This window comes from Scyliorhinus torazame, chromosome 2 (genome assembly GCF_047496885.1).
Source record: "Scyliorhinus torazame isolate Kashiwa2021f chromosome 2, sScyTor2.1, whole genome shotgun sequence".
NCBI classification, from domain to species: Eukaryota; Metazoa; Chordata; class Chondrichthyes; order Carcharhiniformes; family Scyliorhinidae; genus Scyliorhinus; species Scyliorhinus torazame.
The window spans coordinates 116,078,743-116,104,829 of record NC_092708.1 but is presented as its reverse complement, the minus strand read 5'-3'; the positions used below and the strand labels follow the sequence as shown (position 1 = coordinate 116,104,829).

The 26,087-nt window shown below is 45.0% G+C and overlaps 1 protein-coding gene across 4 annotated transcripts in view; it reads left to right on the top strand.

The window, feature by feature from the left end:
- Positions 1-26,087, top strand: part of ubr3 (ubiquitin protein ligase E3 component n-recognin 3) — a 606,570-nt gene that overhangs the window by 516,477 nt on the left and 64,006 nt on the right. For all 4 annotated transcript variants that reach the window (XM_072475854.1, XM_072475858.1, XM_072475857.1 and 1 more), the window contains one exon: positions 12,348-12,469. In XM_072475854.1, coding sequence (XP_072331955.1) covers positions 12,348-12,469 — 122 coding nt within the window. The remainder of the gene's footprint in view (positions 1-12,347; positions 12,470-26,087) is intronic.

Here is a 26,087-nt window from a genome sequence, read left to right as displayed (position 1 = left end):
TAAAACCTTGCTTCACATTTTGGGGACTGTTAAAATTTGGGTTTTTTGCTATCGTCAAATGGAAAAGGGAGAAGTTAAATGAGATTAGGAGCTCTCCTCTGAGGAAACATTGCATTAAATCATTTTAGTGTGCATGTTAGTGCACAACAGTTGATATTTGTTAAAGGATGATGTATTGGACGGCAGGTCCTTTTTAGATTCAGTCTGATAATAGTATTAGAAATAAGGGATTGTTAGTAGAGCAATAGTTAAATGGAGTAACAATGATCTTTAAGATTCAATTGCACTTCCATTGCGGTTGAAATTCTCATTACGATTTAGGTAAATATGTATACATGCTCTCTTGTAACAATGTTTTATGTAAGGATTTGATTATATCAGTCCGGGCATAAAACTTTTGGGAAAGCAAGTGAGATCCAACAGAAAGGGTGAGAGAGGATGTGGTACATAAAAGCTACAATACTGTCACTGTAATATCTTTTATACTGTGCTAATGACAACACAAAAAATCAGTATGCACTTTTATCCTTCCTCTATAATTTGAAGTTATTACAGGATGTATGAACACCACCTCTGGAGCAGTTTCAGGGAACAAATTTGGAGGCAGTGAAGTATGAACTGGCTGTCTGCCTTCCTTCAAAGCCTCTGACCTTGTTGCCATAGCAATGTGTCATGCTGGCATATATGCACACGCATCTACAAAATAATGAAACGTGTTACAGATTTTGGGATGCAAATAAGGCTATTCCATTGAACAAGATATGTTGAGCTAGGGAATGTAGAGCAGTTAGAAACAAGGTAAAGTGCAACTAGCTATCAGAGGGGATATGATCCCTTGTTAATCTCCACGTTGGTGCTTTTCTTTTGTGATGGGAATGCACTATCCTTTCCTTTAACTGATCTAGGAGGTTAATATTCCTGGGCATTTGTCTCTCGGGGTGGGATGGAGAAAACAATGATGTTTTGTGACTTCAGCATTATCCATTTAATAATATGCATCATCATTTCAGCAACTTAAGTTGGTCTTTCCTGCTTCTACCATGCCGGTTGCAAAATTTCCCCACAAAATATATTTCATTACTTGGAAACCATATTTTATTTATAATAATAATGCACACTTTTGGTTAAGTGCCTATTCCACCATTTAATTTATATTTTAAGATGAATTGCTCTGCTTGATAAAGTGAGTGACGATGTGCTAAATTTCTCCAGTAGTGACATTTTTACTTGCTGATACCTAGTGCCGGCATTGAATGCTCCCATATAAGCCAGATACGAAGTAAAGCTGAGCTCTGTTCAGTCATGTATCTGGAACCTAACCTCAGAAAAGCATTCTCAGTTTCTTCTGTCTCTATGTGAGCATTCCCCCCCCCCCCATTTATAATACGAACCAAAATTATTCTGTCCAAGATTGCCACATTGTCAATCTTTGTGTGGATTTCTCCAAAAAAAAATGGATGAAACTGTTCAAATGTGCCAACACAGAGTGTTTCAGTTTCAAACCTGGGAGATGAAAGAACAATTCTTACTTCTTTTTCCCCATTGGTTCTACATTTTTCCTTTGGTTACAGTGTTGTCAAATATTCATTGTTGAGATTGTTTAGGAACAACCCATTTATGATTCGTGGTATGGAGTATTTCAAGGAAACAGGTTCACAGAGATAACAGTGAAATATATTTTGAATTAGAATAATAAACAGCAGACAAAAGTATGTGTCTTTGGTCCCATCAAGGTAATACTTAGATGAGATGAAAAAATATTATAATATAAAATCTAATTTTGCCAGCTTGGCTCTCCTCATATATATTAGTCACTATTGGCTAACTGATGTATAACTGATTTTAACTGCACATATTTATGCCATTGTAATGACTTAACATCTTTTTATAAGACGCTTTAAAATGAGCTCTTTTGGGAGCACAGAAGTACTATTCGACATTGATGATTCACATTTGTTATTTCAGGAAATTGTTTAATTATTTACAGGAAAACAAAGGGCAGGATTTACCGGCTGTCCACGCTGGCGGGAAATTCCGGTCCCTCACCTGTGCACTGGTTTCCTGGCGACGAGGGGTGCTGTCACCTCTGCTGCCTTAAAACACTCGGAGGGGTGGTCGGTATATCCTGCCCAAAGTCTTGCTCGCTAACTACCTCACCGAGCAAGGCCATATTAAAGGGAAAGTCATTTTGGCCACATTAGCACACTTCCTAGCTTCAAAGCTGTTCTGGAAGATGCTTTTGAGGATGTAGCATACCCATCCCCTTTGACAAGAAGACATTTGTTTGGGGAAACCCAGTAAAGGAAAAGGAAGAACGTTGAGAACTTCTTAATGTTCAAAAATATCAGCAAGAAGTTCAGTATGCCTCAAAAGCTCAAAACTCTTAGATGTTTTTCAGCTTTCATAATGCAAATGAGATTCAAAATGTTACGAACAATCATTCACATGCATTGTATTTTTCTCAGTTCTGTGACCAGTTAATAATGTATTTGAGAAAAATGGATTCCTGGAACTGGTTACTAGGCAGTAGTTTGAGCGAGTGGTTCTGCACATGAATTGTAACTTTACATTGTAGCCTTTGACCAGACTTGTCATCACATCTTCTTTTGTAGCATGATCGGCTTGACATCTGTGAGTCATTTTCAGGGGATTAAGTATCTACCCCTTGCTGATTTCTTTCAGTGAGACCATGGTGATAAATCCCTGTATTCCAAACTATGGTTATAAATCTTATTCCCAAAGGCAAAACACAGAATTAAGCACTAACAATGTTCTTTGAACTAAAATATTTCTCCAGAACAATAATATGCTTTTTGTAACAATTGGCTAAAATATATTTGCTTTAATTCCACCTTTTGCTTACTGGCTGGTTCCCTTGACCCTTAGGTGTATTATTGCCATTGCAAATATATTCTAAACAGCGGAAATAGGTTATGTGAATGATTGTATAAGCAATGCACTTAAGGAACCCTACGACACCCTTCAGAGACTATAATCACAACTGACAAACAAAGGGATGCACATACACAGTTGTCAAGGGCCAGTTAATGCTAACAGGGCACTACAAGATTTCTTCGGGGCCTCTGCCGAAGCATCTTCAGATTCTTCACCAATGACCATCCCTGTATTATAAGAGGACTGTTCTCTGATTCTAAAATGTTCAATTCCATTCAGATAATAAAGAAATTCATGCCAACGTTTGTAGTCCTGGATAACGTACAGGATTGAACTGAAAAATGGCAAGTTATATCTGTAGGTCACAAATGATCATTGCCAATAAGATTCCCAGCTACCTCCCCCTGACCCTTAATGACACCATAATTGCTGAGGCCTCCAGCATCATCGTCTTGTGGGTCACAATTGACCAGCAGTTTAATTTTACCAGCCATATCAATATTGTTTTCCATGTACTGATTTTGAAAATGTTTCAGCTATTCATGGTAACAGGTGATGCTCCATTGGAGTGAAAAGCAGAAAACATGCTAATGGATAAAAAGGATCAGAGTGAAGATTTGATCAAATCTTAAACAAGTTGATGAATGTGAACCTGCTGTGCTATCTCAATTGTATAGGAACATAAGAACTAGGAGCAGGAGTAGGCCATCTGGCCCCTCGAGCCTGCTCCACCATTCAATGAGATCATGGCTGATCTTTTCAGCTCCACTTTCCGGCCCGAACACCATAACCCTTAATCCCTTTATTCTTCAAAAAAACTATCTATCTTTATCTAAAAACATTTAATGAAGGAGCCTCTACTGCTTCACTGGGCAAGGAATTCCATAGATTCACAACCCTTTGGTGAAGAAGTTCCTCCTAAACTCAGTCCTAATCTACTTCCCCCTTATTTTGAGGCTATGCCCCCTAGTTCTGCTTTCACCCGCCAGTGGAAACAGCCTGCCCGCATCTATCCTATCTATTCCCTTCATAATCTTATATGTTTCTATAAGATCCCCCCTCATCCTTCTAAATTCCAACGAGTACAGTCCCAGTCTACTCAACCTCTCCTCGTAATCCAACCCCTTCAGCTCTGGGATTAACCTAGTGAAATCTCCTCTGCACACCCTCCAGTTGCCAGTACGTCCTTTCTCAAGTAAGGAGACCAAAACTGAACACACTACCCCAGGTGTGGCCTCACTAACACCTTATACAATTGCAGCAGAACCTCCCTAGTCTTAAACTTCATCCCTCTAGCAATGAAGGACAAAATTCCATTTGCCTTCTTAATCACCTGTTGCACCTGAAAACCAACTTTCTGCGACTCATGCACTAGCACACCCAGGTCTCTCTGCACAGCAGCTTGTTTTAATATTTATCATTTACATAATAATCCTTTTGCTGTTATTCCTACCAAAATGGATAACCTCACATTTGGTCAACATTGTATTCCATCTGCCAGACCCTAGCCCATTCACTTAGCCTATCCAAATCCCTCTGCAGACTTCCAGTATCCTCTGCACTTTTTGCTTTACCACTTATCTTAGTGTCGTCTGCAAACTTGGACACATTGCCCTTGGTCCCCAACTCCAAATCATCTAGGTAAATTGTGAACAGTTGTGGGCCCAACACTGATCACTGACACCACTAGCTACTGATTGCCAACCAGAGAAACACCCATTAATCCCCACTCTTTGCTTTCTATTAATTAATCAATCCTCTATCCATGCTACTACTTTCCCCTTAATGCCATGCATCTTTATCTTATGTATCTTGGATAGTAACCTATCCAATCACCATTTTTGTTTCAAAACAAACTGTGTATTGAACTCCATTCTATGGTGCTAACGATTCTCTTAATTCCTCCCTTGGAATCAAAGTATTAAACCTCTTATTTCCCAAAATATACCAAACTTGCCATGAAGTTGGATTCTTAGTCTGTATGTTTTCAGCTGTTTAATTGGACATGTGACATTCTTTAGGTGATCCAAATATTGGTTTTGATTGCTGGCTGGACAACTGTTTTGTGATGCAGAGCGAGGCCAACAGCGTAGTTCAATTCCTGTACCGGCTGAGGTTATTCATTAAGGCTCGTCTTCTCAACATTGTCGCTCTCCTGAGGTGAAGTGATCCTCAGGTTAAATCACCAGCAGTCAGTTCTTTCCCCCTCAAAGGGGGAGAAGCAGCCTATGGTCATTCGGGACTATGGCTACTTGACTTGATTAGTATATTCAAAGAGTTACTTAACTCTCATGCTCACCAGCCATCTGATCACCACTTTTATTGACACTATGCTCTGCAATATGAATAATTTCTCATTTGAAATAGGAAAAGTATACTGTGTGGATGACCAACACAATTGAGCAGTGGGCTTGATGGAATTATGTGCAATCGCAGAATGAGAAGACCAAGTTAAATCTTTTAGAAATCTGACTGATGGTTTTTGCATCCCCCTATGCTTTATATATAAAGTGGGGACTGCCCTTATATTATGCAAATTCAGTCAGCACATATCCAAAATGAGTTCTTGAAGAATCAGTTCTGGGCCCCTTCCTTCTTTTCATCAATGTATTATGCTGCAGCAGTATCACCCACAAGCAGAAGGGACAGTTTCCATACGTATGCTCGACTATCCATATCTACCTCTTTCACTTCTCTCCGCCAACACAACAACTTCTATGCTGTGGGAACTACCTGCCAGCATGAAGTGATGAAAATATACTACATTGTTCTTCTAACTGCACCTGGGGAAGATCAAAACTATTTGTTTGGGCCTTCCTGATACAAGCATACTGATTAAGGGCATAAGTGAGCTATTTGGTCCCTAAAGCCTGCTCTATCATTTGATAGCATCATGGCTGGTTTGATTGTGGCTTCAGCTCTACTTTTCTGCCTTTCTCTCCTCCCCCGCCCCCCCCCCCCCCCCTAAAAATATTCAATGACCCTGTCATCATTGCACTCTGGGAAAGAGAATTCCACAGACTGAGAAAAAGATTTATCTACGTCTTCAGTGGGAGATCCTTATTTTTAAATGGTGCCCCATAATTCTAGCCTCTCTCTCTCAAAAGGAAAGACCCTCTTGTGCATCCATCCTGTCAAGTCTCCTTAGAATAATATATGTTTCAATAAGATCACCTCTCATTCTTCTAAACTCCAATGAATACAGGCCCAACCTATCCATCCTTTCCTCATAAGATAACCCCTTCATCCCAGGAATCATAGGAACAGGAGCAGTAGTCATTCAGCCCATCAACCTGCTCCACCATTCAGTTAGATCAAAGCTGAGCACCTACTTCAATGCCACTTTGATACGCTATCCCTGACGTCATTAGTATCTAGAAATCTATTGATTTTGGTATTGCACATGTTCAATGATTGAGCATTCACAGCCCTTTGAGGTAGAAAATTCCATAGATTAATCACCCTTTGAGTGAAGAAATTTCTCCTCATCTGTGTCTTAAATGGTCTGCCCCTTATTCTGAGACTGTGCCCTCTGGGCACAGAATCCCTAGCCAAGGAAAGCTATTAGTAGAGTGAACCTTCTCTGAACTGCTAATACAATTAGATCCTTTCTTGAGTAAGGAGACCAAACCTGCACACTCCAGATGCAGTCTCACCAATGTTGTGTACAACAATAACAAAACATCCCTACTTCTATATTCCATTTCCCTTGCAATAAATGATTACCTTCCAACTGTCTTCCTAATCACTCGCTGTAGCTGCATACTAACTTCTTGTGATTCATTTCTTTTTATTCTTTCAGGGATGTGGGCATCACTGACAAGGTCAGCATTTGTTACCCATCCCTAATTGCCCTTGAACTGAATGTCTTGCTAGGCTGTTTCAGAGGAAAGAGTGAACCCTATTGCTGTGGGTCGGGATTTGCATGTAACATGGCAAGATATCCTCCTCTAAAGGACCTTAGTGAACCAGATGTATCAGGACGCCCAACTGTACCTCAGAGTTCTGCAATTTCGCTCTATTTAAATAATATACTGCTTTCCACTTTTCCTGCCAAAGTGTACAAGTATACATTTTCCCACATTGCACTCTGCCAATATCTTAATATCTGCCCTTTGCAGACTACTTAGGTCCTCTTCACAACTTTTACCCATTCCTGTGTAATCAGAACATTTAGCCACCATACATTTAGTCCATTCATCCAAGTCATTGATATAGATTCTAAATAGCTGAAGTCCCAGTACTGATTCATGCGACATTCCTTTAGTTACAGCTTGTCAATCGAAAAAAAAAATGTATGTTTTATTTTTGAAATCTTTTTATTGGCATTTTCAAAAATGATAAACAATTATGTACATTGCTGGCTATACAATCCAGAAAGGTTTTGCCTTTTCCCTGCCCTTAAATTCTCCTATATACAGTCTGTCATCATTTGGCTCGGCGTGTGGTCCCCTTTCGCCCCCCCCCCCCCCCCAGCCTGACCCTCCCTGTCCCCCTCCCAACCACCCCCTCCTTGTGTCCCCCCCCTGGTCGGCTTGGTGGGGGGGGGTTCTCTTCCCCACCCCCCCACCTTTACTTCCCACGTCAGCTTCGGCCATGTTTCCCCCTGTAACTGGGTTGGGGGGGGGGGGGTTGCCCTCTCCCTCCCGTGTTGTCCCTTTTAAGCCTCTCCAGCCCTTTAACATCTCCCCCACCCCCCCCCCCCCACCCCTTTCCCCCCGGGTTGCGCATTCCTATGGTCCCCCCGACTTTCTTTTTCTTTTTCCTCTTCCTTTTCTTTCTACCTTTCCCATTTCCCTATCTATTCATTGTTGCTGGCCTCGAACAGGTTCTGGAAGAGGCCGACGAACTGCCCCCATACGTTTAAGAAGCCTTCCTCCGACCCTCGGATGGCATACTTAAGCTTCTCCAGGTGGAGAAATTCCGAGAGGTCAGCGAGCTAGTCTGCAGCTGTGGGTGGTGCTGCTGATCGCCAGCCGAGCAGGATTCTTCGACGTGCAACTAGGAAGCGAAAGCTAAGGCGTCGGCCTCTTCCGCATGTGTAACTCTGGCTGCTCCGATACCCCGAAGATTGCCACGTTTAGGCATGGCTTCACCCTTACCCCAAAACCTTGGACATTGCCTTGGAGAAGGCTGTCCAGAACCCAACAAGTTTGGGACAAGCCCAGAACATGTGGGTGTGGTTGGCTGGGCCCCTCTGGCACCGTTCACATTTGTCCTGTAGCTCCGGAAAGAATCTGCTCATTCGGGTTCTGGTCAGGTGCGCTCTGTGCACCACTTTGAACTGCATGAGGCTGAGCCTTGTGCAGGTGTAGGTTGAGTTGGCCCTGTTCAGTGCCTCGCTCCAGTGTCCCCACCCCACTTCTGTCCCCAGTTCGTCCTCCCATTTCCGCCTGGTCGCGTCCAGCGGTGTTTGGGCTCTGACCAGTAACTGTCCATACATTTTCCCACAGAGTCCCCCTTCTTTACTATCCATATTTATCAGGTCCTCTAATAGTGTACTCTCCGGGGCCCCGGGGTACCCTACTGTCTCTTTGCAGAGGAAGTGCTCTATTTGCAGGTGTCATTTCCAGTCCTGTCGGTAGTTCCATTCCTCCGTTAGTTCATCCAGTGTCGCCAATCTGTGCCCTACGTAAAAGTTCCTAACTGACAGTGTGCCTCCGTCCCGGACTCCATTTCCGAAAGATAGTGACTAGCATAGCTGGGGGAATTTGTGGGTGCCGCAGATGGGAGCCATTGGGGACATCCTAGTCAGCCCAAAGTGCTGTCTTGATTCAGCCCACGTTTTCAGTGTAGCCCGCTACCACTGGGCTTGATGCGTATTTTGCCGAGGGGGATGGGAGTGCTACTGTAGCCAGGACCCGGAGGGTCATTCCTTCACAGGAGGCCTCCTCCATCTGCACCCACTCTGAATTGGGTTAGTTTTCCCATCCCCTCACTCTTTCTGCCGTTGCTGCAGTGATAGTACTGCAGGTTTGGTAATGCCTTTGATTTTCCTCCTTTGCAATGTTGGTTTAGGAACTCTTTACCCCCCTTACCCCCCTTCAGGGGATGTCCCGGAGGACTGGAGAATAGCCACTGTTGTTCCTCTGTTTAAGAAGGGTAGCAAGGATAATCCGGGAACTACAGGCCGGTGAGCCTTCCTTCAGTGGTAGGGAAATTACTGGAGAGAATTCTTCGAGACAGGATCTACTCCCATTTGGAAGCAAATGGACGTATTAGTGAGAGGCAGCACGGTTTTGTGAAGGGGAGGTCGTGTCTCACTAACTTGATAGAGTTTTTTGAGGAGGTCACTAAGATGATTGATGCAGGTAGGGCAGTAGATGTTGTCTATATGGACTTCAGTAAGGCCTTTGACAAGGTCCCTCATGGTAGACTAGTACAAAAGGTGAAGTCACACGGGATCAGGGGTGAGCTGGCAAGGTGGATACAGAACTGGCTAGGCCATAGAAGGCAGAGAGTAGCAATGGAGGGATGCTTTTCTAATTGGAGGGCTGTGACCAGTGGTGTTCCACAGGGATCAGTGCTGGGACCTTTGCTCTTTGTAGTATATATAAATGATTTGGAGGAAAATGTAACTGGTCTGATTAGTAAGTTTGCAGACGACACAAAGGTTGGTGGAATTGCGGATCGCGATGAGGACTGTCGGAGGATACAGCAGGATTTAGATTGTCTAGAGACTTGGGCGGAGAGATGGCAGATGGAGTTTAATCCGGACAAATGTGAGGTAATGCATTTTGGAAGGTCTAATGCAGGTAGGGAATATACAGTGAATGGTAGAACCCTCAAGAGTATTGAAAGTCAAAGAGATCTAGGAGTACATTGAAAGGGGCAACACAGGTGGAGAAGGTAGTCAAGAAGGCATACGGCATTCTTGCCTTCATTGGCCGGGGGCATTGAGTATAAGAATTGGCAAGTCATGTTGCAGCTGTATAGAACCTTAGTTAGGCCACACTTGGAGTATAGTGTTCAATTCTGGTCGCCACACTACCAGAAGGATGTGGAGGCTTTAGAGAGGGTGCAGAAGAGATTTACCAGAATGTTGCCTGGTATGGAGGGCATTAGCTATGAGGAGCGGTTGAATAAACTCGGTTTGTTCTCACTGGAACGAAGGAGGTTGAGGGGAGACCTGATAGAGGTATACAAAATTATGAGGGGCATAGACAAAATGGATAGTCAGAGGCTTTTCCCCAGGGTAGAGGGATCAATTACTAGGGGGCATAGGTTTAAGGTGAGAGGGGCATGGTTTAGAGTAGATGTACGAGGCAAGTTTTTTACGCAGAGGGTAGTGGGTGCCTGGAACTCGCTACCGGAGGAGGTAGTGGAAGCAGGGACGATAGGGACATTTAAGGGGCATCTTGACAAATATATGAATAGGATGGGAATAGAAGGATACGGACCCAGGAAGTGTAGAAGATTGTAGTTTAGTCGGGCAGCATGGTCGGCACGGGCTTGGAGGGCCGAAGGGCCTGTTCCTGTGCTGTACATTTCTTTGTTTTTGTTTTGTTCACACACAAACACCATGATTAAGCTGTCTACGTTTTGGAAGAGGGCCTTGGGGATGAAGATCGGTATGGATCTAAACAGGAAGAGGAACCTCGACATCACATTCATTTTGATCGTCTGCACTCTGCCTGCCAGGGAGAGTGGGAGTGTGCCCCACCTCTGTAGGTCCTTTTTAACTTCCTCCATCAGGCTAGTCGGGTTCTTGTCAATTGAAAATGACCCATTTATCCTCACTCTCTGTTTCATGTTGGCTAATCAAATCTCTACCCATGCTAATATGTTAGCCCTTACACGATGAGCTCATATTTTGTATAGTCAATGATGTGGCTGCTATCTCAGCAACGGCTTAATTTAGGACTCAAGAATGAACTCCGGTTTCTTGCCACTAATTCAAACCTCTCTCCCTCACTGTCACTCATTTGGGCTGAACCAGATTATGGGCGGGATTCTTAATTTGCTGGAACCCGGGGGTTTCCCGATGGAGGGGGGCTGCCCCGCAATGGGGAACCCCATTGACCGGCTGGCATAACAGAGAATCCCGCCGGCGGGTCGGGGCAGAAAGGTGGCGCAGCGGGGCGGAGAATCCAGCCCAATTTATTTGACAGCTTTGACAAAGATTCATCCAGCCTCAAAACATTAGCTCCGTTCTCTTTTCACAGATGCTGTCAGACCTGCTAAGATTGTCCAGCATTTTCTGTTTTTGTTTCAGATTCCAGCATCGCAGTAGTTTGTTGTCCTGCTCAACCCAGAACTAAGCCTCAAATTATGCATTACATCTTTTGTCAATGTGGCTTATTTTTGTTTCTGGAGTATTACTAACATCCATACTTACCTCACCCTCTCTACTATGGAAAACATCCATGATTTTATTTCTAAACTCAGTTATTCCAAATGACCTTACTTGCTGACATTCCAGCCTTGATAAACTCCAAATTTTCTAGAACACAAAAGAATGGCATCAGCTCATAAAGCTTGTGGTCAGTTCTTTTAAATAGTTAGTTAGTCCCACTCCCTTTCTCTTTTCCCATAGTCCACAGCATTTTGTTTTTCCTTTTCAATCCAATTCAATTCCCCATAGATAGTTACTATAGTATCTACTTCTACTGCTCTTTTGGGCAGTGCACTACAGATCACCATAACTTGCAGCGTCAAAAAAAATATTATCCTCATCTCCCTCTGATTATTTTGCCAAATGTCTTGAATCTAGTTACCAACCCTCTGCCAGATGGCATCCCTACCGAAAAAGCTTCTTAAATGAACATGCTGCAATTTAATGAATGTGAAGCTAGTCTTCACTGTAGGAACTACAGTTATGCCCATATTAATCTTGACAACTGCCATGATTTTTTCATTCACTGCCAGATTACAGTCCCACCATTATTTAATGGCAGCTTAGGGATCGAGAATACATAGCACAGATATTATTTATGATACCAACTTCAAAATTCAAGTGCAAAAAAGATGAAATTCAGAGCATGCTTCTTTCTTAGTTTTGTCTTAGGTAAGCATGCCATCAACATGCTGAAATTATTGCAATGTCTGGACCAATCAAGGCTAGTACTTGAGTACAGTGTGACCAAAATGGCAACAATTGTCATAGCCTGCTATTAAACAAGCCATTTCCATTTGTCTACTGTCTTTCGATTTGAACCTTTGCCATATTTCAAGAACCACAAATGCCACAATATTTCTCCCTAAGTACTGCATTGTACTTCAAAGAAAGCTTTCTGGATTCATTCTAGCAACATACATCACAACTTTAACTAATACAATGTGTCCTGCAGATATATTCTATACATCTTTCTCAGGTGCTTGTCCTTGGTGATATTATATGGCATGTCTCTTCTACTTCTTAATTGTGCGATCTAGATTACTATTCTGCATCAACAACATTACCCAAACGTTTTGTTTTAACCAATTTGAAACATTTTCTGTCTGTTTAACAGAACATTTTACCTGTATTGTGAAAGTGTTGTACAATTTATTGTACACACAAGCTATTGCAACACTTTCAGTAAAATTCAGCAAAGAGGAAAGAGCTGCTTGGAAGAATTCTCGGAAACTCAAGGTCAGTGTACTGATTTAAAATTCAACAATGTAAACAGATAGTTTAGTCCCTTCTAAATTGGAGTGCTACTTAATTTGTTTAAATAGTTTTGTTTTTAAAAAGTTTATGGCCTATACAAATGTGTCTTGCCTCCCTGAATTTCAAAGGCACGACAGCTTGCATTAATGTGCATCAACTTTATGGTGCATAACTTGTCACATGGTGAAATTATTTTTCAGTGAATTGTCATCCTCAGTCCTAACCCGCGAATGTGTATAAAACAAGTCCAAGGAATGATGGAAATGGTAGAAGGTCTGGGATGTAAAAATGGGATGCTAATGTCTCCGGGTAGACTTTTTATTTGAAATAGGAATGTGTTAGATGATCAAACTACTTAATATGACTGAACTAGGGGTGAATGGAGAATAGGTGAAAGTTGAGAATGTAATAATACTTCTGTCACAAAGTTGCACTTAATAGTCCAGGATATTTTTAAGGGACAGTAAAGAGATGAAAATGCTGGTTGATGTACACAATTATCTCAGACATTGAAAAGGGATTAAAAGATAGGAGCTATCGTGAGTTAAATTGTGGAGGACAGTAGAATCTGTGGTAAAAGGAAAAAATGAAGGTTAGAATTCTGAAATTACTAAATTCCATGTAGAACCCGAAGGCAGAAAGAACAAAGTTGAACTGGGAAGTGAAATTGCAATGGTAAGTACCTTGGAAATCGTGATAATGCTTACACACAGAGTGAAGATCTTAGGCAAAGTATTTATCCAATCTGTATTTGATTTCACCAGAGGATACAGTGGTGAACAGCCCTGGCAATTAATGTGGGGAAATGGGGACTTCCGGTGGCGCGTGCGAGCGGAGCGGTCGTGCTGGAGAGGTCGCTCCTGCCAGTTGGCGGCATTTTGGTGTTTTACGGGGATTTCCCCGCGGTTCCGCCGGTCGGGATTTCTTCGGCCATTGGGGCCTGAGGGACGGGAGCCGGGTCGGGCTGGTTTGGAGCCAGTGGGGACCCCCCGTGATCAGAGGAGCAGGGGCATCAAGCCCAAAGTAAGCAGCGGGGGAGGAGCGTGGCCTGGGGCGAGGCCTGAACCAGCGTGAATGTAGAGGGGTGCAGCGCACAGCGGGTGGCCCCCCGCTGAAAATGCATGTTTGGGAAGTTTGAAGTCCGGTCCCAGGAGAGGAGATGTTTTGAACTTTGATTTTTGGAATTTAAATTTTTTTTTTTCCTAAAAATATTTTTTTAATTTATAAAAAAAATAATTTTCATGTAATTTTTCAATTTCAATTAAAAAAAATATATATTTTATTATCTATCTCGAGATTAAAGAAAGAAGAAAAGAAAAATATTATTTTATTATTTATCTCGAGATTGAAGAAAGAAGGTGAAAAATATTAAGTGGTTAAGTGATGCCAAAAACAGCTGTGAAGAAGGGAGGAAACACAGGCTCGCCGCCAAAGGATTGGACCAGTAAAAACACTTGACAAGATGGCAGATGCCGGACCGCGTGATGGGGCCGCACTACTTACAGTGGAAAGGATGGCCAAGGTGATGGCTGTGGAGCTGGAGAAGCAGTTTGCGAGGCACATGAAGGCGTTGAGGAAGGAGATGGCGGTCGCACTGAGATCATTGGTGGAGGAGGCAATCGTCCCGGTGAGGGTGGATGTGGCAAAGACATCGGCTGAGGTATGAGAACAGGGTTAAAGGATGATGGAAGTGGAGGAGGCCATGTTGCAGCACAGTGACCAGCTCATCTCGATGGGAGAGGAACCACAGAGGGTGGTGGAGATCAACAGAGGACTCCGAGCAAAGCTCGAGGACTTGGAGAACCGCTCGAGGCTGCAAAATCTGAGAATTGTGGGCTTACCTGAAGGGGCAGAGGGCTCAAGGCCACCGGAGTACTTTGCTAAGAGGCTGGCAGAGTTGTTGGGGGAGGGCGAAGACCCCTCCCGGTATGAACTGGACCGAGCTCATCGGTCGTTAAGGTCTAAACACAAAGTAAACGAGCCGCCAAGAGCAGTAATTATCTGCTTCCATAAATACCACTTGAAGGAGAAGGTGTTGAACTGGGCGAAGCAGAAGTGGGACGGTGCTAGAGTTCGGACTTACCAGGACTTGACAGTGAAGTTGGCAAAGAGACAAACGACCTTCAGACGAGTGAAGGCGGCACTGTACAACAAGAGACTGCGATTTGGTATGGTATACCAGGCAAAGCTGAGGGTGACGTACAACGCCAAAGATTTTTATTTTGAAACGGTGGAGGCAGCTGAGGCGTTCATGAAGGCAGAAGTCTTGGGACAGAAGTGAGGAGTGGAGCTGGAAGAGAGATCATGGACTGTGATTGGGAAGCTGGAAAATGTATAAATGTTATAACTTTCTTTTCATTGACCTGTATTGTAACTTACTTGACTTCACATTATTATAGAGTTTAAGTTTTTGTTTGGTTAGATTGGCATTTTTGTTCCTTTTTTTTTTTTGTTGCAACGGCTATATGTTATTTCATTGAATTGCATGGGTTAGATTGTTTTTCTTTTTCTTCTGGGTCTGGGTGGGAGGGGACAGTATGCTTTTTTGGGGGGAGAGGGGGACTACCCGGACTAGCTAACTGAAGTCGGCTAGTGAACGAAGGTGAGGAGAGAGGAGGGCTGCGGACATTGGAGCCTGGTTAGCAGGTTTCGATGGGCCTACGAGGCGAGCAGGGCGGGGGGGGGGGGGGGGGGGGGCGGGGGGGCAAGATCGATACTGGGGAAGATTTTCTCGAGGGGAAGTGCGGGGGGGGGAATTCGGGGAGGGGGTTTGATGTTAATAATGGAAAGGGACGGGTCAGGCTCATGGGGCAGGGCCCGGTGGTATGATGATGGTGGATAAGAAGGGTGGGGGGGGGGGGGGGGGGGGGTGGTGGTGAGAGACCCCCAGTTAGGATAATCACGTGGAACATGAGGGGGTTCAGAGGCTCGGTCAAGGGTGCTTGCGCATCTTAAAAGTTTGAAGACAGATGTAGCAATGCTGCAGGAGACTCAAATGTTGGTGTTCGTCTATGTTCGCTGTAAGTGAGATCATAATAGTGGTAAGTGTTTGACCATAAGGATAAGATTGCTGTGGACTGGAGTAGCTGTCTAATTTAGCTTCTCGTGAATGAAGCCCATTGTGGCTGTATCACAGTGTTGTGCACAGTAGCATAGTGGCTATGTTACTGACTAGTAATCTCGAAGTTTGGGTTAATAATCTGGAGATGTGAGTTCAAATCCCACTGAATTTAAATTCAATTAATTAAATACATTTCAAATAAAAATATATTATCAGTAATGGTGGCCATGAAACTACCGGATTTTGGAAAAAGTATAACTGGTTCACAGATGGCCTTCAAGAATGGAAAGCTGACGCCTTCACTTGGCCTGGCCTGTATGTGACTCCAAACTGATGACAATGTGATTGACCCTTAATTGCCCGTGAAAATGGCCTAGCAAACCATTCAGTTCTATGAAAAACCTCTGCAACAGACAATAATGGTTCAATAAAGTGGCTCGCCACCACCTTCACAGGAACAATTTGGGATGGGCAATATATGCGGGCTGTGCCAACTGTACCAAATCCCATGAATAAATAACTTTTTTTTTAAAAGGTTCTTATATGACAGCATTTGATTTTGTTGATTTTAACTATGGTCCAACTAGTGCTAGTGAGTAAAGGAATAGGAGGATAGAGCAGATGAGTGTGTGGCTGAAGAGATGGTGCAGGGGGAAGGGCTTTAGTTTCCTGGATCATTGGATCAGTTTCTGGGAAAGGTGGGACCTGCACAGGTTGGACAGGTTGCACCTGAATCAGAGTGGGATCAACATCCTTGCAGGAAGGTTTGCTACGTCTGCTGGAGGGTTTAAACTAATTTGGCAGGGGGTGGGTCACAGTGTGGCGGTACATAGGGGGGTGATGCAAAGCCAAATATAGAAGAAAGAATAAATTAGTCTGGAAACCAGTGCAAAAAAAGACATGTTAAGGCACAAGGGAATAAGGCAAGACTGGATAGTACTTATTTTAATGCAAGGAGTCTTACGGGTAAGGCTGATGAACTGAGAGCGTTAGTAATAATAATCTTTATTGTCAGCGGGTGGAGGCGGCGTTATGGAGGGCACAAGCTGAGGAGTAACTGGTAACGGCACCTCTGCCGTTCTCGCCGGCTCGGTACTCCACAAGCCCAGTGGTGGTGGCGGCTCTGAGAGTTTGGGGGCAATGGCGAAAGCATATGGGAGTGGAGGGGGCGTCAGTGTGGACTCCAATCTGGCAACCACCGGTTTGTGCCGGGGAGGTTGGATGGGGGTCTCGGAGGTGGTAGAGAGCAGGGATAGAAATGCTGGGAGATCTGTTCATGGATGGGAGCTTTCCTTGTTTGGAGGAGGGGTTTGAACTGCCAGGAGGGAATGGGTTTTGTTATATACAGGTGAAGGACTTTGCACGAAGGCAGGTTTCAACCTTTCCGCTTTTACTGCCCCAGGGGATAAAGGATAGGGTAGTTTCGAAAACGGGAGTGGGGGAGGGGAAGGTCTCGGAAATTTATAAAGCGTTCATGGAGTGGGAGGGAACCCAGATAGGGGAGATAAAGCGTAAGTGGGAAGATGAGCTGGGTAAGGAAATAGAGGCGGATCTGTGGGAGGATGCTCACGTCCTCAACATATGCCAGGCTCAGACTGATACAATTCAAGGTGGTTCACTGGGCAGACATGACTGTGTCCCGGATGAGCAGGTTTTTTGGGGTGGTGTGCAGGTGGGCCCGCAAACCATGTCCACATGCTCTGGGCATGTCCGAAGCTTAAGAGATTCTGGCAGGAATTTGCAGATGTCATGTCCGCGGTGCTAAAAACGAGGGTGACACTGAGTCCAGAGATGGCGATTTTTGGAGTGTTGGAAGACCCGGGAATCCAGGGGATGAGAGAGGCTGTCATTTTGGCCTTTGCCTCCTTGGTAGCCCAGAGACGGATCCTATTACCGTGGAGGGATTGGGAGCTCCAAAATCGGGGGTATGGGTTAGCGACATGGCTGGGTTTCTCAGGCTTGAGGAGATTAAGTTTGTCCTGAGAGGATCAATGTTAGGGTTTGTCCAGAGTTGGCAGCCGTTTATCGACTTCTTCTGGGAAAACTAAACTGTTAGCAAATACACTAGGAGGGGGGGTTAGGGAACGTGAGGGTGGGGGGGGGGGGGGGGGGGGGGGGGGGGGGGCGATGGTAGAGGGAGTTAGTTTAGTTCAGTTTAGGTGGGATCAGCGAGATGAGATGGAGGGACTGGGTAATTGTGTGTATAAGCCATGTTGGCTGGGTTATGTACTGAATTATGTTGACATTTGTATTTGTATTTTTTGTTATAAAATCATAAATGCCTTAAAAAAGTTTTTTTTAAAAAAAATAATATTTATTGTCATAAGTAGGCTTACATTAACACTGCAATGAAGTTACTGTGAAAAGCCCCTGGTCGCCACATTCCGGCGCCTATTACACAGAGGGAGAATTCCCAATGTCCAAATTACTTAACAGCACGTCTTTCGGAACTTGTGGGAGGAAACCGGAGCTCCCGGTTACCAGATAATTACCACATGCGAGTATAATATTGCTTTCACAGAGACATGGTTGAGGGAGGTGCAGGACTGGCAGCTCAACATTCCGGGGTATAGAATTTTCTACGGAGGGGGAGGTGGCATAAAAGAGGAGGTGGTGTAACAATATTGATCAAGGAGTCAATTAATACAGTGAAGAGGGATGATATATCTTAGTAGGCACTCAATTGAGGCCTTATGGGTGGAACCTAAAAACAAAGAGGGGCAATCATGTTGCAGGGAGTGTACTTTCGACCCCCAAACAGTTAAGGAGAGATGGAAGAGCAAATTTGTAGACAAGTCTTGGAGAAGTGTAAACATAATAGGGTATAAAAATAGGAGGTGATTTCAACTTCCTCAATATTAATTAGAATCATAGGGCGGCATGTGGCGCAGTGGTTAGCACTGGGACTGCAGCGCTGAGGACCCGGGTTCGAATCCCGACCCTGGGTCACTGTCCGTGTGGAGTTTGCACATTCTCCCCATGTCTGCGTGGGTTTCAACCCCACAACCCAAATGATGTGCAGGTTAGATGCATTGGCCGTGTGAAATTGCCCCTTAATTGGAAAAACAATAATTGGGTACTCTAAATTTATATTTTTTTAAAAAATAAATTTTTAATTTAAAAAAATTGATTAGAATCATAGAATTTACAGTGCAGAAGGAGGCCACTCGGCCCATCAAGTCTGCACCAGCCCTTGGAAAGAGCACCCTACTTAAGCCCACATCTCCACCCTATCCTTGTAACCCAACCTAAACTTTTTGGACACTAAGGGCAATTTAATATGGCCAACCGCCTAACCTGCACGTCTTTGGACTGCGGGAGGAAACCGGAGCATCCAGAGGAAACCCACACATGCACAGGAAGAACGTGCTGATTCCACACGGACAGTGACCCAAGCCGGGAATCGAAGCTGGGACCCTGGAGCTGTGAAGCAACAGTGCTAACCGCTGTGCTACCATGCTAACCACTGTGCTACCCTGTAAAATTGGGATAGTCAGAGTGTGAAAGGCTTAATGGGGCAGAATTCTTAATGTGCATCCAGGAGAGATTTTTGAGCCAGTATGTAGAAGGTTTTGCAAGAGAGGTGATGGTACTTGACCTGATTTCAGGGAATGAAGGCAGGCAGGTGGTAGAGGTGTCAGTGGGGGAGCATTTCGGTGATAATAATAATAATAATCGCTTATTGTCACAAGTAGGCTTCAATGAAGTTACTGTGAAAAGCCCCTAGTCGCCACATTCCGGCGCCTGTTCGGGGAGGCCCGTACGGGAATTGAACCCACTGTGCTAAACCAGCCTCCAGATAGTGACCATATCTCGGTAAGGTTTAAGGTAGTTATGAAAAAGGACAAAGATCGACTGGAAATAAGGTATCTGAATTGGGGGAAGCCTGATTTTAATTGGATAAGTCAGGATCTGGCCAAAATGGACAGGGAGCAGCTACTTTTAGGAAGATCCACATCAGAGCAGTGGGAGTCACTCAAAAAGGCAAAAGAGAGAGTATGATGCCAACATATTCCTGTAAAGGTAAAGGGCGTGACCAACAAATCCAGAGAACGTTGTGTGTCAAAGTCATTGGATAAGGAAAGAAAGGGAGGCTTATGACAGATTTAGGGGCTGAACACAGTGGATGTCCTAGAGGAGTATAGAAAGTGCAGTGCTATTTAGAAAATAAATTAGGTGAGCAAAGAGGGGCATGAAAAAACACTGTCGAGCAAAATAAAATAAAATCGCTCGGTGTTTTATAAGCATATCGAGAGCAAGAGGGTAACCAAGGAAAGAGTAGGGCCCATTAGGGACCAAAGTGGCAACCTGTCTGGAGCAGAAAGACGTAGGCGATCTAATAAATGAGCATTTTGTATCTGTGTACACTATGCAAAAGGGCAATGTCAGTACAGAAAGCAGGGAAGGGAATTGAGACTTAATTGAACAGATTATCATGGAGGAGGAGGTGTTAGCAGTTTTAGCAGGCTTAAAAGTGGATAAATTGCCTAGATGAGATAGAAACATAGAAAAATAGGAGCAAGAGGAGGCCATTTGGCCCTTCAAGCCTGCTCCGCCATTCGTTATGATCATGGCTGTTCGTCCAACTCAATAGCCTAATCCCACTTTTCCCCATATCTTTTGATCCTCTTCGCACTAAGTGCTTATCTAACTGTTTCTTGAAACCATACACTGTTTTGGACTCAACTACTTCCTGTGTAATGAATTCTACAGGCTCACCACTCTTTAGGTGAAGGAATTTCTCCTCATCTCTGTCCTAAATGGTTTACCCATATCCTCAGACTGTGCCCCCTGGTTCTGGATAGACCCACCATCAGATACATCTTTCCTGCATCTATCCTGTCCAGCCCTGTTAGAATTTTATAGGTTTCCATGAGATCCCCCTTCATACTTCTGAACTCCAGTGAATACAATCCTAACCAATTCAATCTCTCCTCGTACGTCAGTTCTGCCATCCCAAGAATCAGTCTGGTAAACCTTCGCCTCACTTTCTCGATAGTTAGAACATCCTTCCTCTGATAAGGAGACCAAAACTGCACACAATATTCCAGGTGTAGCCTCACCAAGGCTCTGTACAATTGCAGCAAGACATCCCTGCTCCTGTACTCGAATCCTCGCGCAATGAAGGCCAGCATACCATTTGCCTTCTTTATCATTTGTTGCACCTGTATGCTTACCTTCAGTGACTGGTGTACGAGGACACCCAGGTCTCGTTGCACGTTCCCCTCTCCTAATTTATGGCCATTCAGATAATAGTCTGCCGCCTTGTTTTTGCTGCCAAAGTGGATAACCTCGCATTTATCCAAATTACACTGCATCTGCCATTCATTTGCCCATCACTCACCCTGTCCAAATCACACTGAAGGGTCTCTGCATCCTCCTCACAGCTCACCCTCCCACCCAACTTGGTGTCATCTGCAAATTTGGAGATATGACATATAGTTCCCTCAGTAAATCATTAATATATATTATGAATAGCTGGGGTCCTGTCACTGATCCCTGTGGTACTCCACTAGTCACCGCCTACCAATTTGAAAAAGACACATTCATTCCTATTCTTTGTTTCCTGTCTGCCAACCAGTTTTCTGTCCATCGCAATACACTTCCTCCAATCCCATGCGCTTTAATTTTACATGTTAATCTTTTATGCGGGACTTTGTTAAAAACCTTCTGAAATTCCAAATTTACCACATTGACTGGCTCCCCTTCATCAATTCTACTAGTTACATCCTCAAATAATTTTAGTTGATTTGTCAAGCATGAATTCCCCATCAGAAATCCATGCTGACTCTGTCCGATCCTGCCACTGTTTTCTGAATGCGCTGCTATAAAATCTTTGATAATGGATTCTAGAATTTTCCCCATTTTGACATCAGGCTTACTGGTCTATAATTCCCTGCTTTCTCTCAACCTCCCATTTTAAATAGTGGAGTTACATTAGCCACCCTCCAATCTGCAGGAACTGTTCCAGAGTCTATAGAATCCTGGATGATAACCACCGATGCATCCACTATTTCTAGAGCCACCTCCTTCAGCACTCTGAGATGTAGATTATCAGGCCCTGGGGATTTATCAGCCTTCAATCCCATCAGTTTTCCCAACACCATTTCTCTACTGATATTGATCACATTCAGTTCCTCCTTCTCACTAAACCATGCATTCCCCAACATTTCTGGTATCTTATTTGTGTCCTCATTTGTGAAGACAGAACCAAATTATGTATTTTGTTGCTCAGCTATTTCTTTGTCCCCTATTATTGGTGGGCAGCATGGTAGGGGTTATTGGGTTATGGGATAGGGTGGAAGTGAGGGTTTAAGTGGTCGGTGCAGACTCAATGGGCCGAATGGCCTCCTTCTGCACTGTATGTTCTATTATAGATTCCTTGTTTCTGACTGTAAGGGACCTACATTTGTCTTCACCAATCTTTTTCTCTTCACGTACCTATCAAAACTTTTACAGACGGTTTTTATGTTCCTGCAAGCTTACTTGCGTAACCCTATTTTCCCCTTCTTAATCAATCCCTAGGTCCTTCTTTGCTGAGTTCTAAACAGCTCCCAATCCCCAGACCTGTTGTTTTTCTTGGACAATTTATATGCCACTTCCTTGTATCGAGTACTATCCCTAATTTCCTTTGTAAGCCATGGATTGACCATCTTTCCCATTTTACTTTTGTGCCAGACAGGAATAAACAATTGTTGCAGTTCCTCCATGTGCTCTTTGAATGTTTGCCATTGCCTATCCACTGTCATCCCTTTAAGTAACATTCCCCAATCGATCACAGCCAACTCGCGCCTCATTTTATTGCAGTTTCCATCAACTACTTCACTCTCCATTTTGATGAAAGATTTGATCATATTATGGTCGCTCATCACCAAAGGGTCACGCATAACTAGATTGCCAATGATTCCGTCATCACTACACAGTACCCGATCTAGGATGGCCTGTTCTGTAGTTGGCTCCTCAACATATTGATCCAGAAAACCATCCCGCATACACTCCAGGAATTCCTCCTCTCTAGTATTGTGGCTAATTTGATTTTTCCAATCTGTATGAAGATTAAAATCACCCATAATTACAGTTGTTCCTTTATCGCATGCATCTCTAATTTCCTATTTAATGCCATTTCCATCAATATCACTGCAGTTTGGGGGTTTACATATGACAGCCACTAACGTTTTTTGCCCCTTGCTGTTTCTCAGCACTGCTCATACAGATTCCGCATTGTCGGAGCTAATATCTCCTTAGCCAGCAATGCAACCTCACCGCCTTTTCCTTTTTGTCTGTCTTTCATAAATACTGAATAGTCCTGGACATTCAGTTCCCATCCCTGGTCACCCTGCAGCCATGTCTCCGGAATCCCGACTATATCATACCCATTCTCTAATTAATGCTCCGCAATAAATGTATCCTAAGCTGCTGTGCGAGGCAAGGGAAGAGATTGCAGGGGCTCTGACACTAATTTTCAAATCCTGTCTGGCCACAGGTGAGGTGTCAGAGGACTGTAGGAAATCTGATGTGGCACCATTATTCAAAAGGGAAGTAGTAAAAATAAACTGATAATTACAGGCCAATGAGCCTAACATCAGTGATTAGGAAATTATGGGGAAAAATTCTGAGGGACAGAATTAATCTCCACTTGCAGAGGCAAGGATTAATAAAGGATCGTCAACATAGCTTTGTCAGGGGAGATGATGCCTAACAAACGTTATTGAATTTTTCAAGGAGGTGCCTAGGTGTGTAGATGAGGGCACTGCAGTTGATGTAACTTTTGACAAAGTCCCGCATGGGAGACTGATCAAGAAGGTAAGAGCCAATGGGATCCAGGGAAATTTGGCAAATTGGATCCAAAATTGGCTTTGTGGCGGGAGACAGAGGGTGTTGATCAAAGGTTGTTTTTGTGACTGGAAGCCTGAGTCCGGTGGTGTACCGCAGGGATCGGTGCTGGGTCCCTTGCTGTTGGTAATGCACATCAATGATTTAGATGTGAATGTGGGGGGAAGGGTCAATAAGTTTGCAGATGGACTTCCGGGTGCGGCGATGACCAGCTAAGTCGCACGTTTCGGCAAAAGTCCGTTCCGGTGGAACGGACTTTTGGGCTCTTAATAGGAGCCCCAACGGCAATTTTAACGGCTAAAAACACTGTGCGGTAAACCAGAAGGGAATCCCCCCTGGACATGGATGGAAAAAGGAGAGGAAAGTGGCCGGATTGCGGTGGATCCGCTAGAGCAGTGGCCAGGAAGGCAGGCACAAAGCAAGATGGCGTCGGAAGGTGGCAGTTTAATATGGGGCCCTGACCAACAAGAGTTCCTGCGGCGCTGCGTGGAAGAACTTAAAAAGGAGATGAAGAAGGAGCTGTTGGCCCCGATATTACAGGCGATTGAAGGGCTAAAGGAGGAGCAAAAGACCCAGGAGCAGGAGCTTCGGGTCGTGAAGGCAAAGGCTGCTGAGAATGAGGACGAAATACAGGGCCTGGTGGTGAAGACAGAGATGAACGAGGCACAACACAAAAGGTGTGTGGAAAGGCTGGAGGTGCTGGAGAATAATGCGAGGAGAAAGAATTTAAGGATTCTTGGTCTTCCCGAAGGTGCAGAAGGGGCGGACGTCGGGGCATATGTGAGCACGATGCTTCACTCGTTAATGGGATTGGAGGCCCCGACGGGCCCGTTGGAGGTGGAGGGAGCTTATCGAGTTATGGCGCGAAGACCGAGGGCTGGAGAAATTCCTCGAGCCATAGTGGTGAGATTTCTCCGATATAAGGACAGAGAGATGTCCTCAGGTGGGCAAAGAAAACCCGGAGCAGTAGGTGGGAGAACGTGGTGATCCGCGTAGATCAAGATTGGAGTGCGGAGGTGGCGAGAAGGAGGGCAAGCTTTAATCGGGCCAAGGCGGTGCTGCACAAAAGGAAGGTTAAATTTGGAATGCTGCAGCCGGCAAGACTGTGGGTCACACATCAAGGGAAACACCACTACTTTGAAACGGCAGAAGAGGCGTGGACATTTATTGTCGAGGAGAAACTGGAATAAGCGGGCTAGAAAAAGAACGTTTGGGACAAAGTGGTGGGGTGATTACGTGGGGTGAAGGGGGGGGGGGGGAAAGGGGGAAGAGATGATTTCCCAAGTTGTTAATCCTGTGACCCTGTAACTTTTCTCTCTTCCCCATGTCGGGGGGGAGGGAGGATGAGGAGCTGGGGGCGCCGGCCATTGGGGGCGGGGCCAAATGGGAAACGCGGGCTTTGTTCCCGCGCTATGGTAATCATGGCGGGAACAGGGGAGCAGGAAGGAGGGGCCTCGCACAGTGGGGGCCGAGATCACGGGGGGAAGCCGAGGTCACGGGGGGAAGCCGAGGTCGGCCAGAGGTTGCTGACTTCTGGGAGCAACATGGGGGGTGCAATTACGCTAGAAAAGGATCTAGCGGGGTGGGGGGTTAACTGGGTCGCTGCTGCTGGGGAGAAGGGGGAGCTGGTATGGGGTGGGGTGGTCAGGGCGGGAGGGCGCCGTTGGGGGGAGATACGGCTACGTGGGAACCAGGTGAGGAGCTGGATTGAAAAAGGAGATGGCTAGTCGACAAGGGGGGGGGGGGGGGTAAAGAGCCCCCCAACCCGGCTGATCATGTGGAATGTGAGAGGGCTGAACGGGCCGATTAAGAGGGCACGGGTACTCGCACACCTAAAGATACTTAAGGCAGATGTGGTTATGCTACAGGAGACGCATCTGAAACTGATAGACCAGGTCAGACTACGCAAAGGATGGATGGGGCAGGTGTTTCATTCGGGGCTAGACGCAAAAAATAGGGGGGTGGCTATATTGGTGGGGAAGCGGGTAATGTTTGAGGCAAAGACCATATTGGCGGATAGTGGGGGCAGATACGTGATGGTGAGTGGCAGATTGCAAGGGGAGGCGGTGGTTTTAGTGAACATATATGCCCCGAACTGGGATGATGCCAATTTTATGAGGCGTATGTTGGGACGCATCCCGGACCTAGAGGCGGGAAAGTTGGTAATGGGTGGAGATTTTAATACGGTGCTGGACCCAGGGCTGGACAGATCGATGTCCAGGACCGGAAGGAGGCCGGCTGCAGCTAGGGTGCTCAAGGACTTTATGGAGCAGATGGGAGGAGTAGACCCCTGGAGATTTAGTAGACCTAGGAGTAAGGAGTTTTCGTTTTTCTCCTATGTCCACAAAGTTTATTCACGGATAGACTTTTTTGTTTTGGGAAGGGCACTGATCCCGAAGGTGACGGGGACGGAGTACATGGCTATAGCTATCTCGGACCACGCTCCACATTGGGTGGACCTGGAGATAGGGGAGGAAAAAGAACACCCACTCTGGAGAATGGACATGGGATTATTGGCAGATGAGGGGGTGTGTTTAAGGGTGAGGGGGTGTATTGAAAGGTCCTTGGAACACAATGACAATGGGGAGGTTCAGGTGGGAGTGGTCTGGGAGGCGTTGAAGGCAGTGGTTAGAGGGGAGCTGATATCTATCAGGGCACATAAAGGAAAGCAGGAGGGTAGGGAAAGGGAGCAGTTGTTGAAAGAAC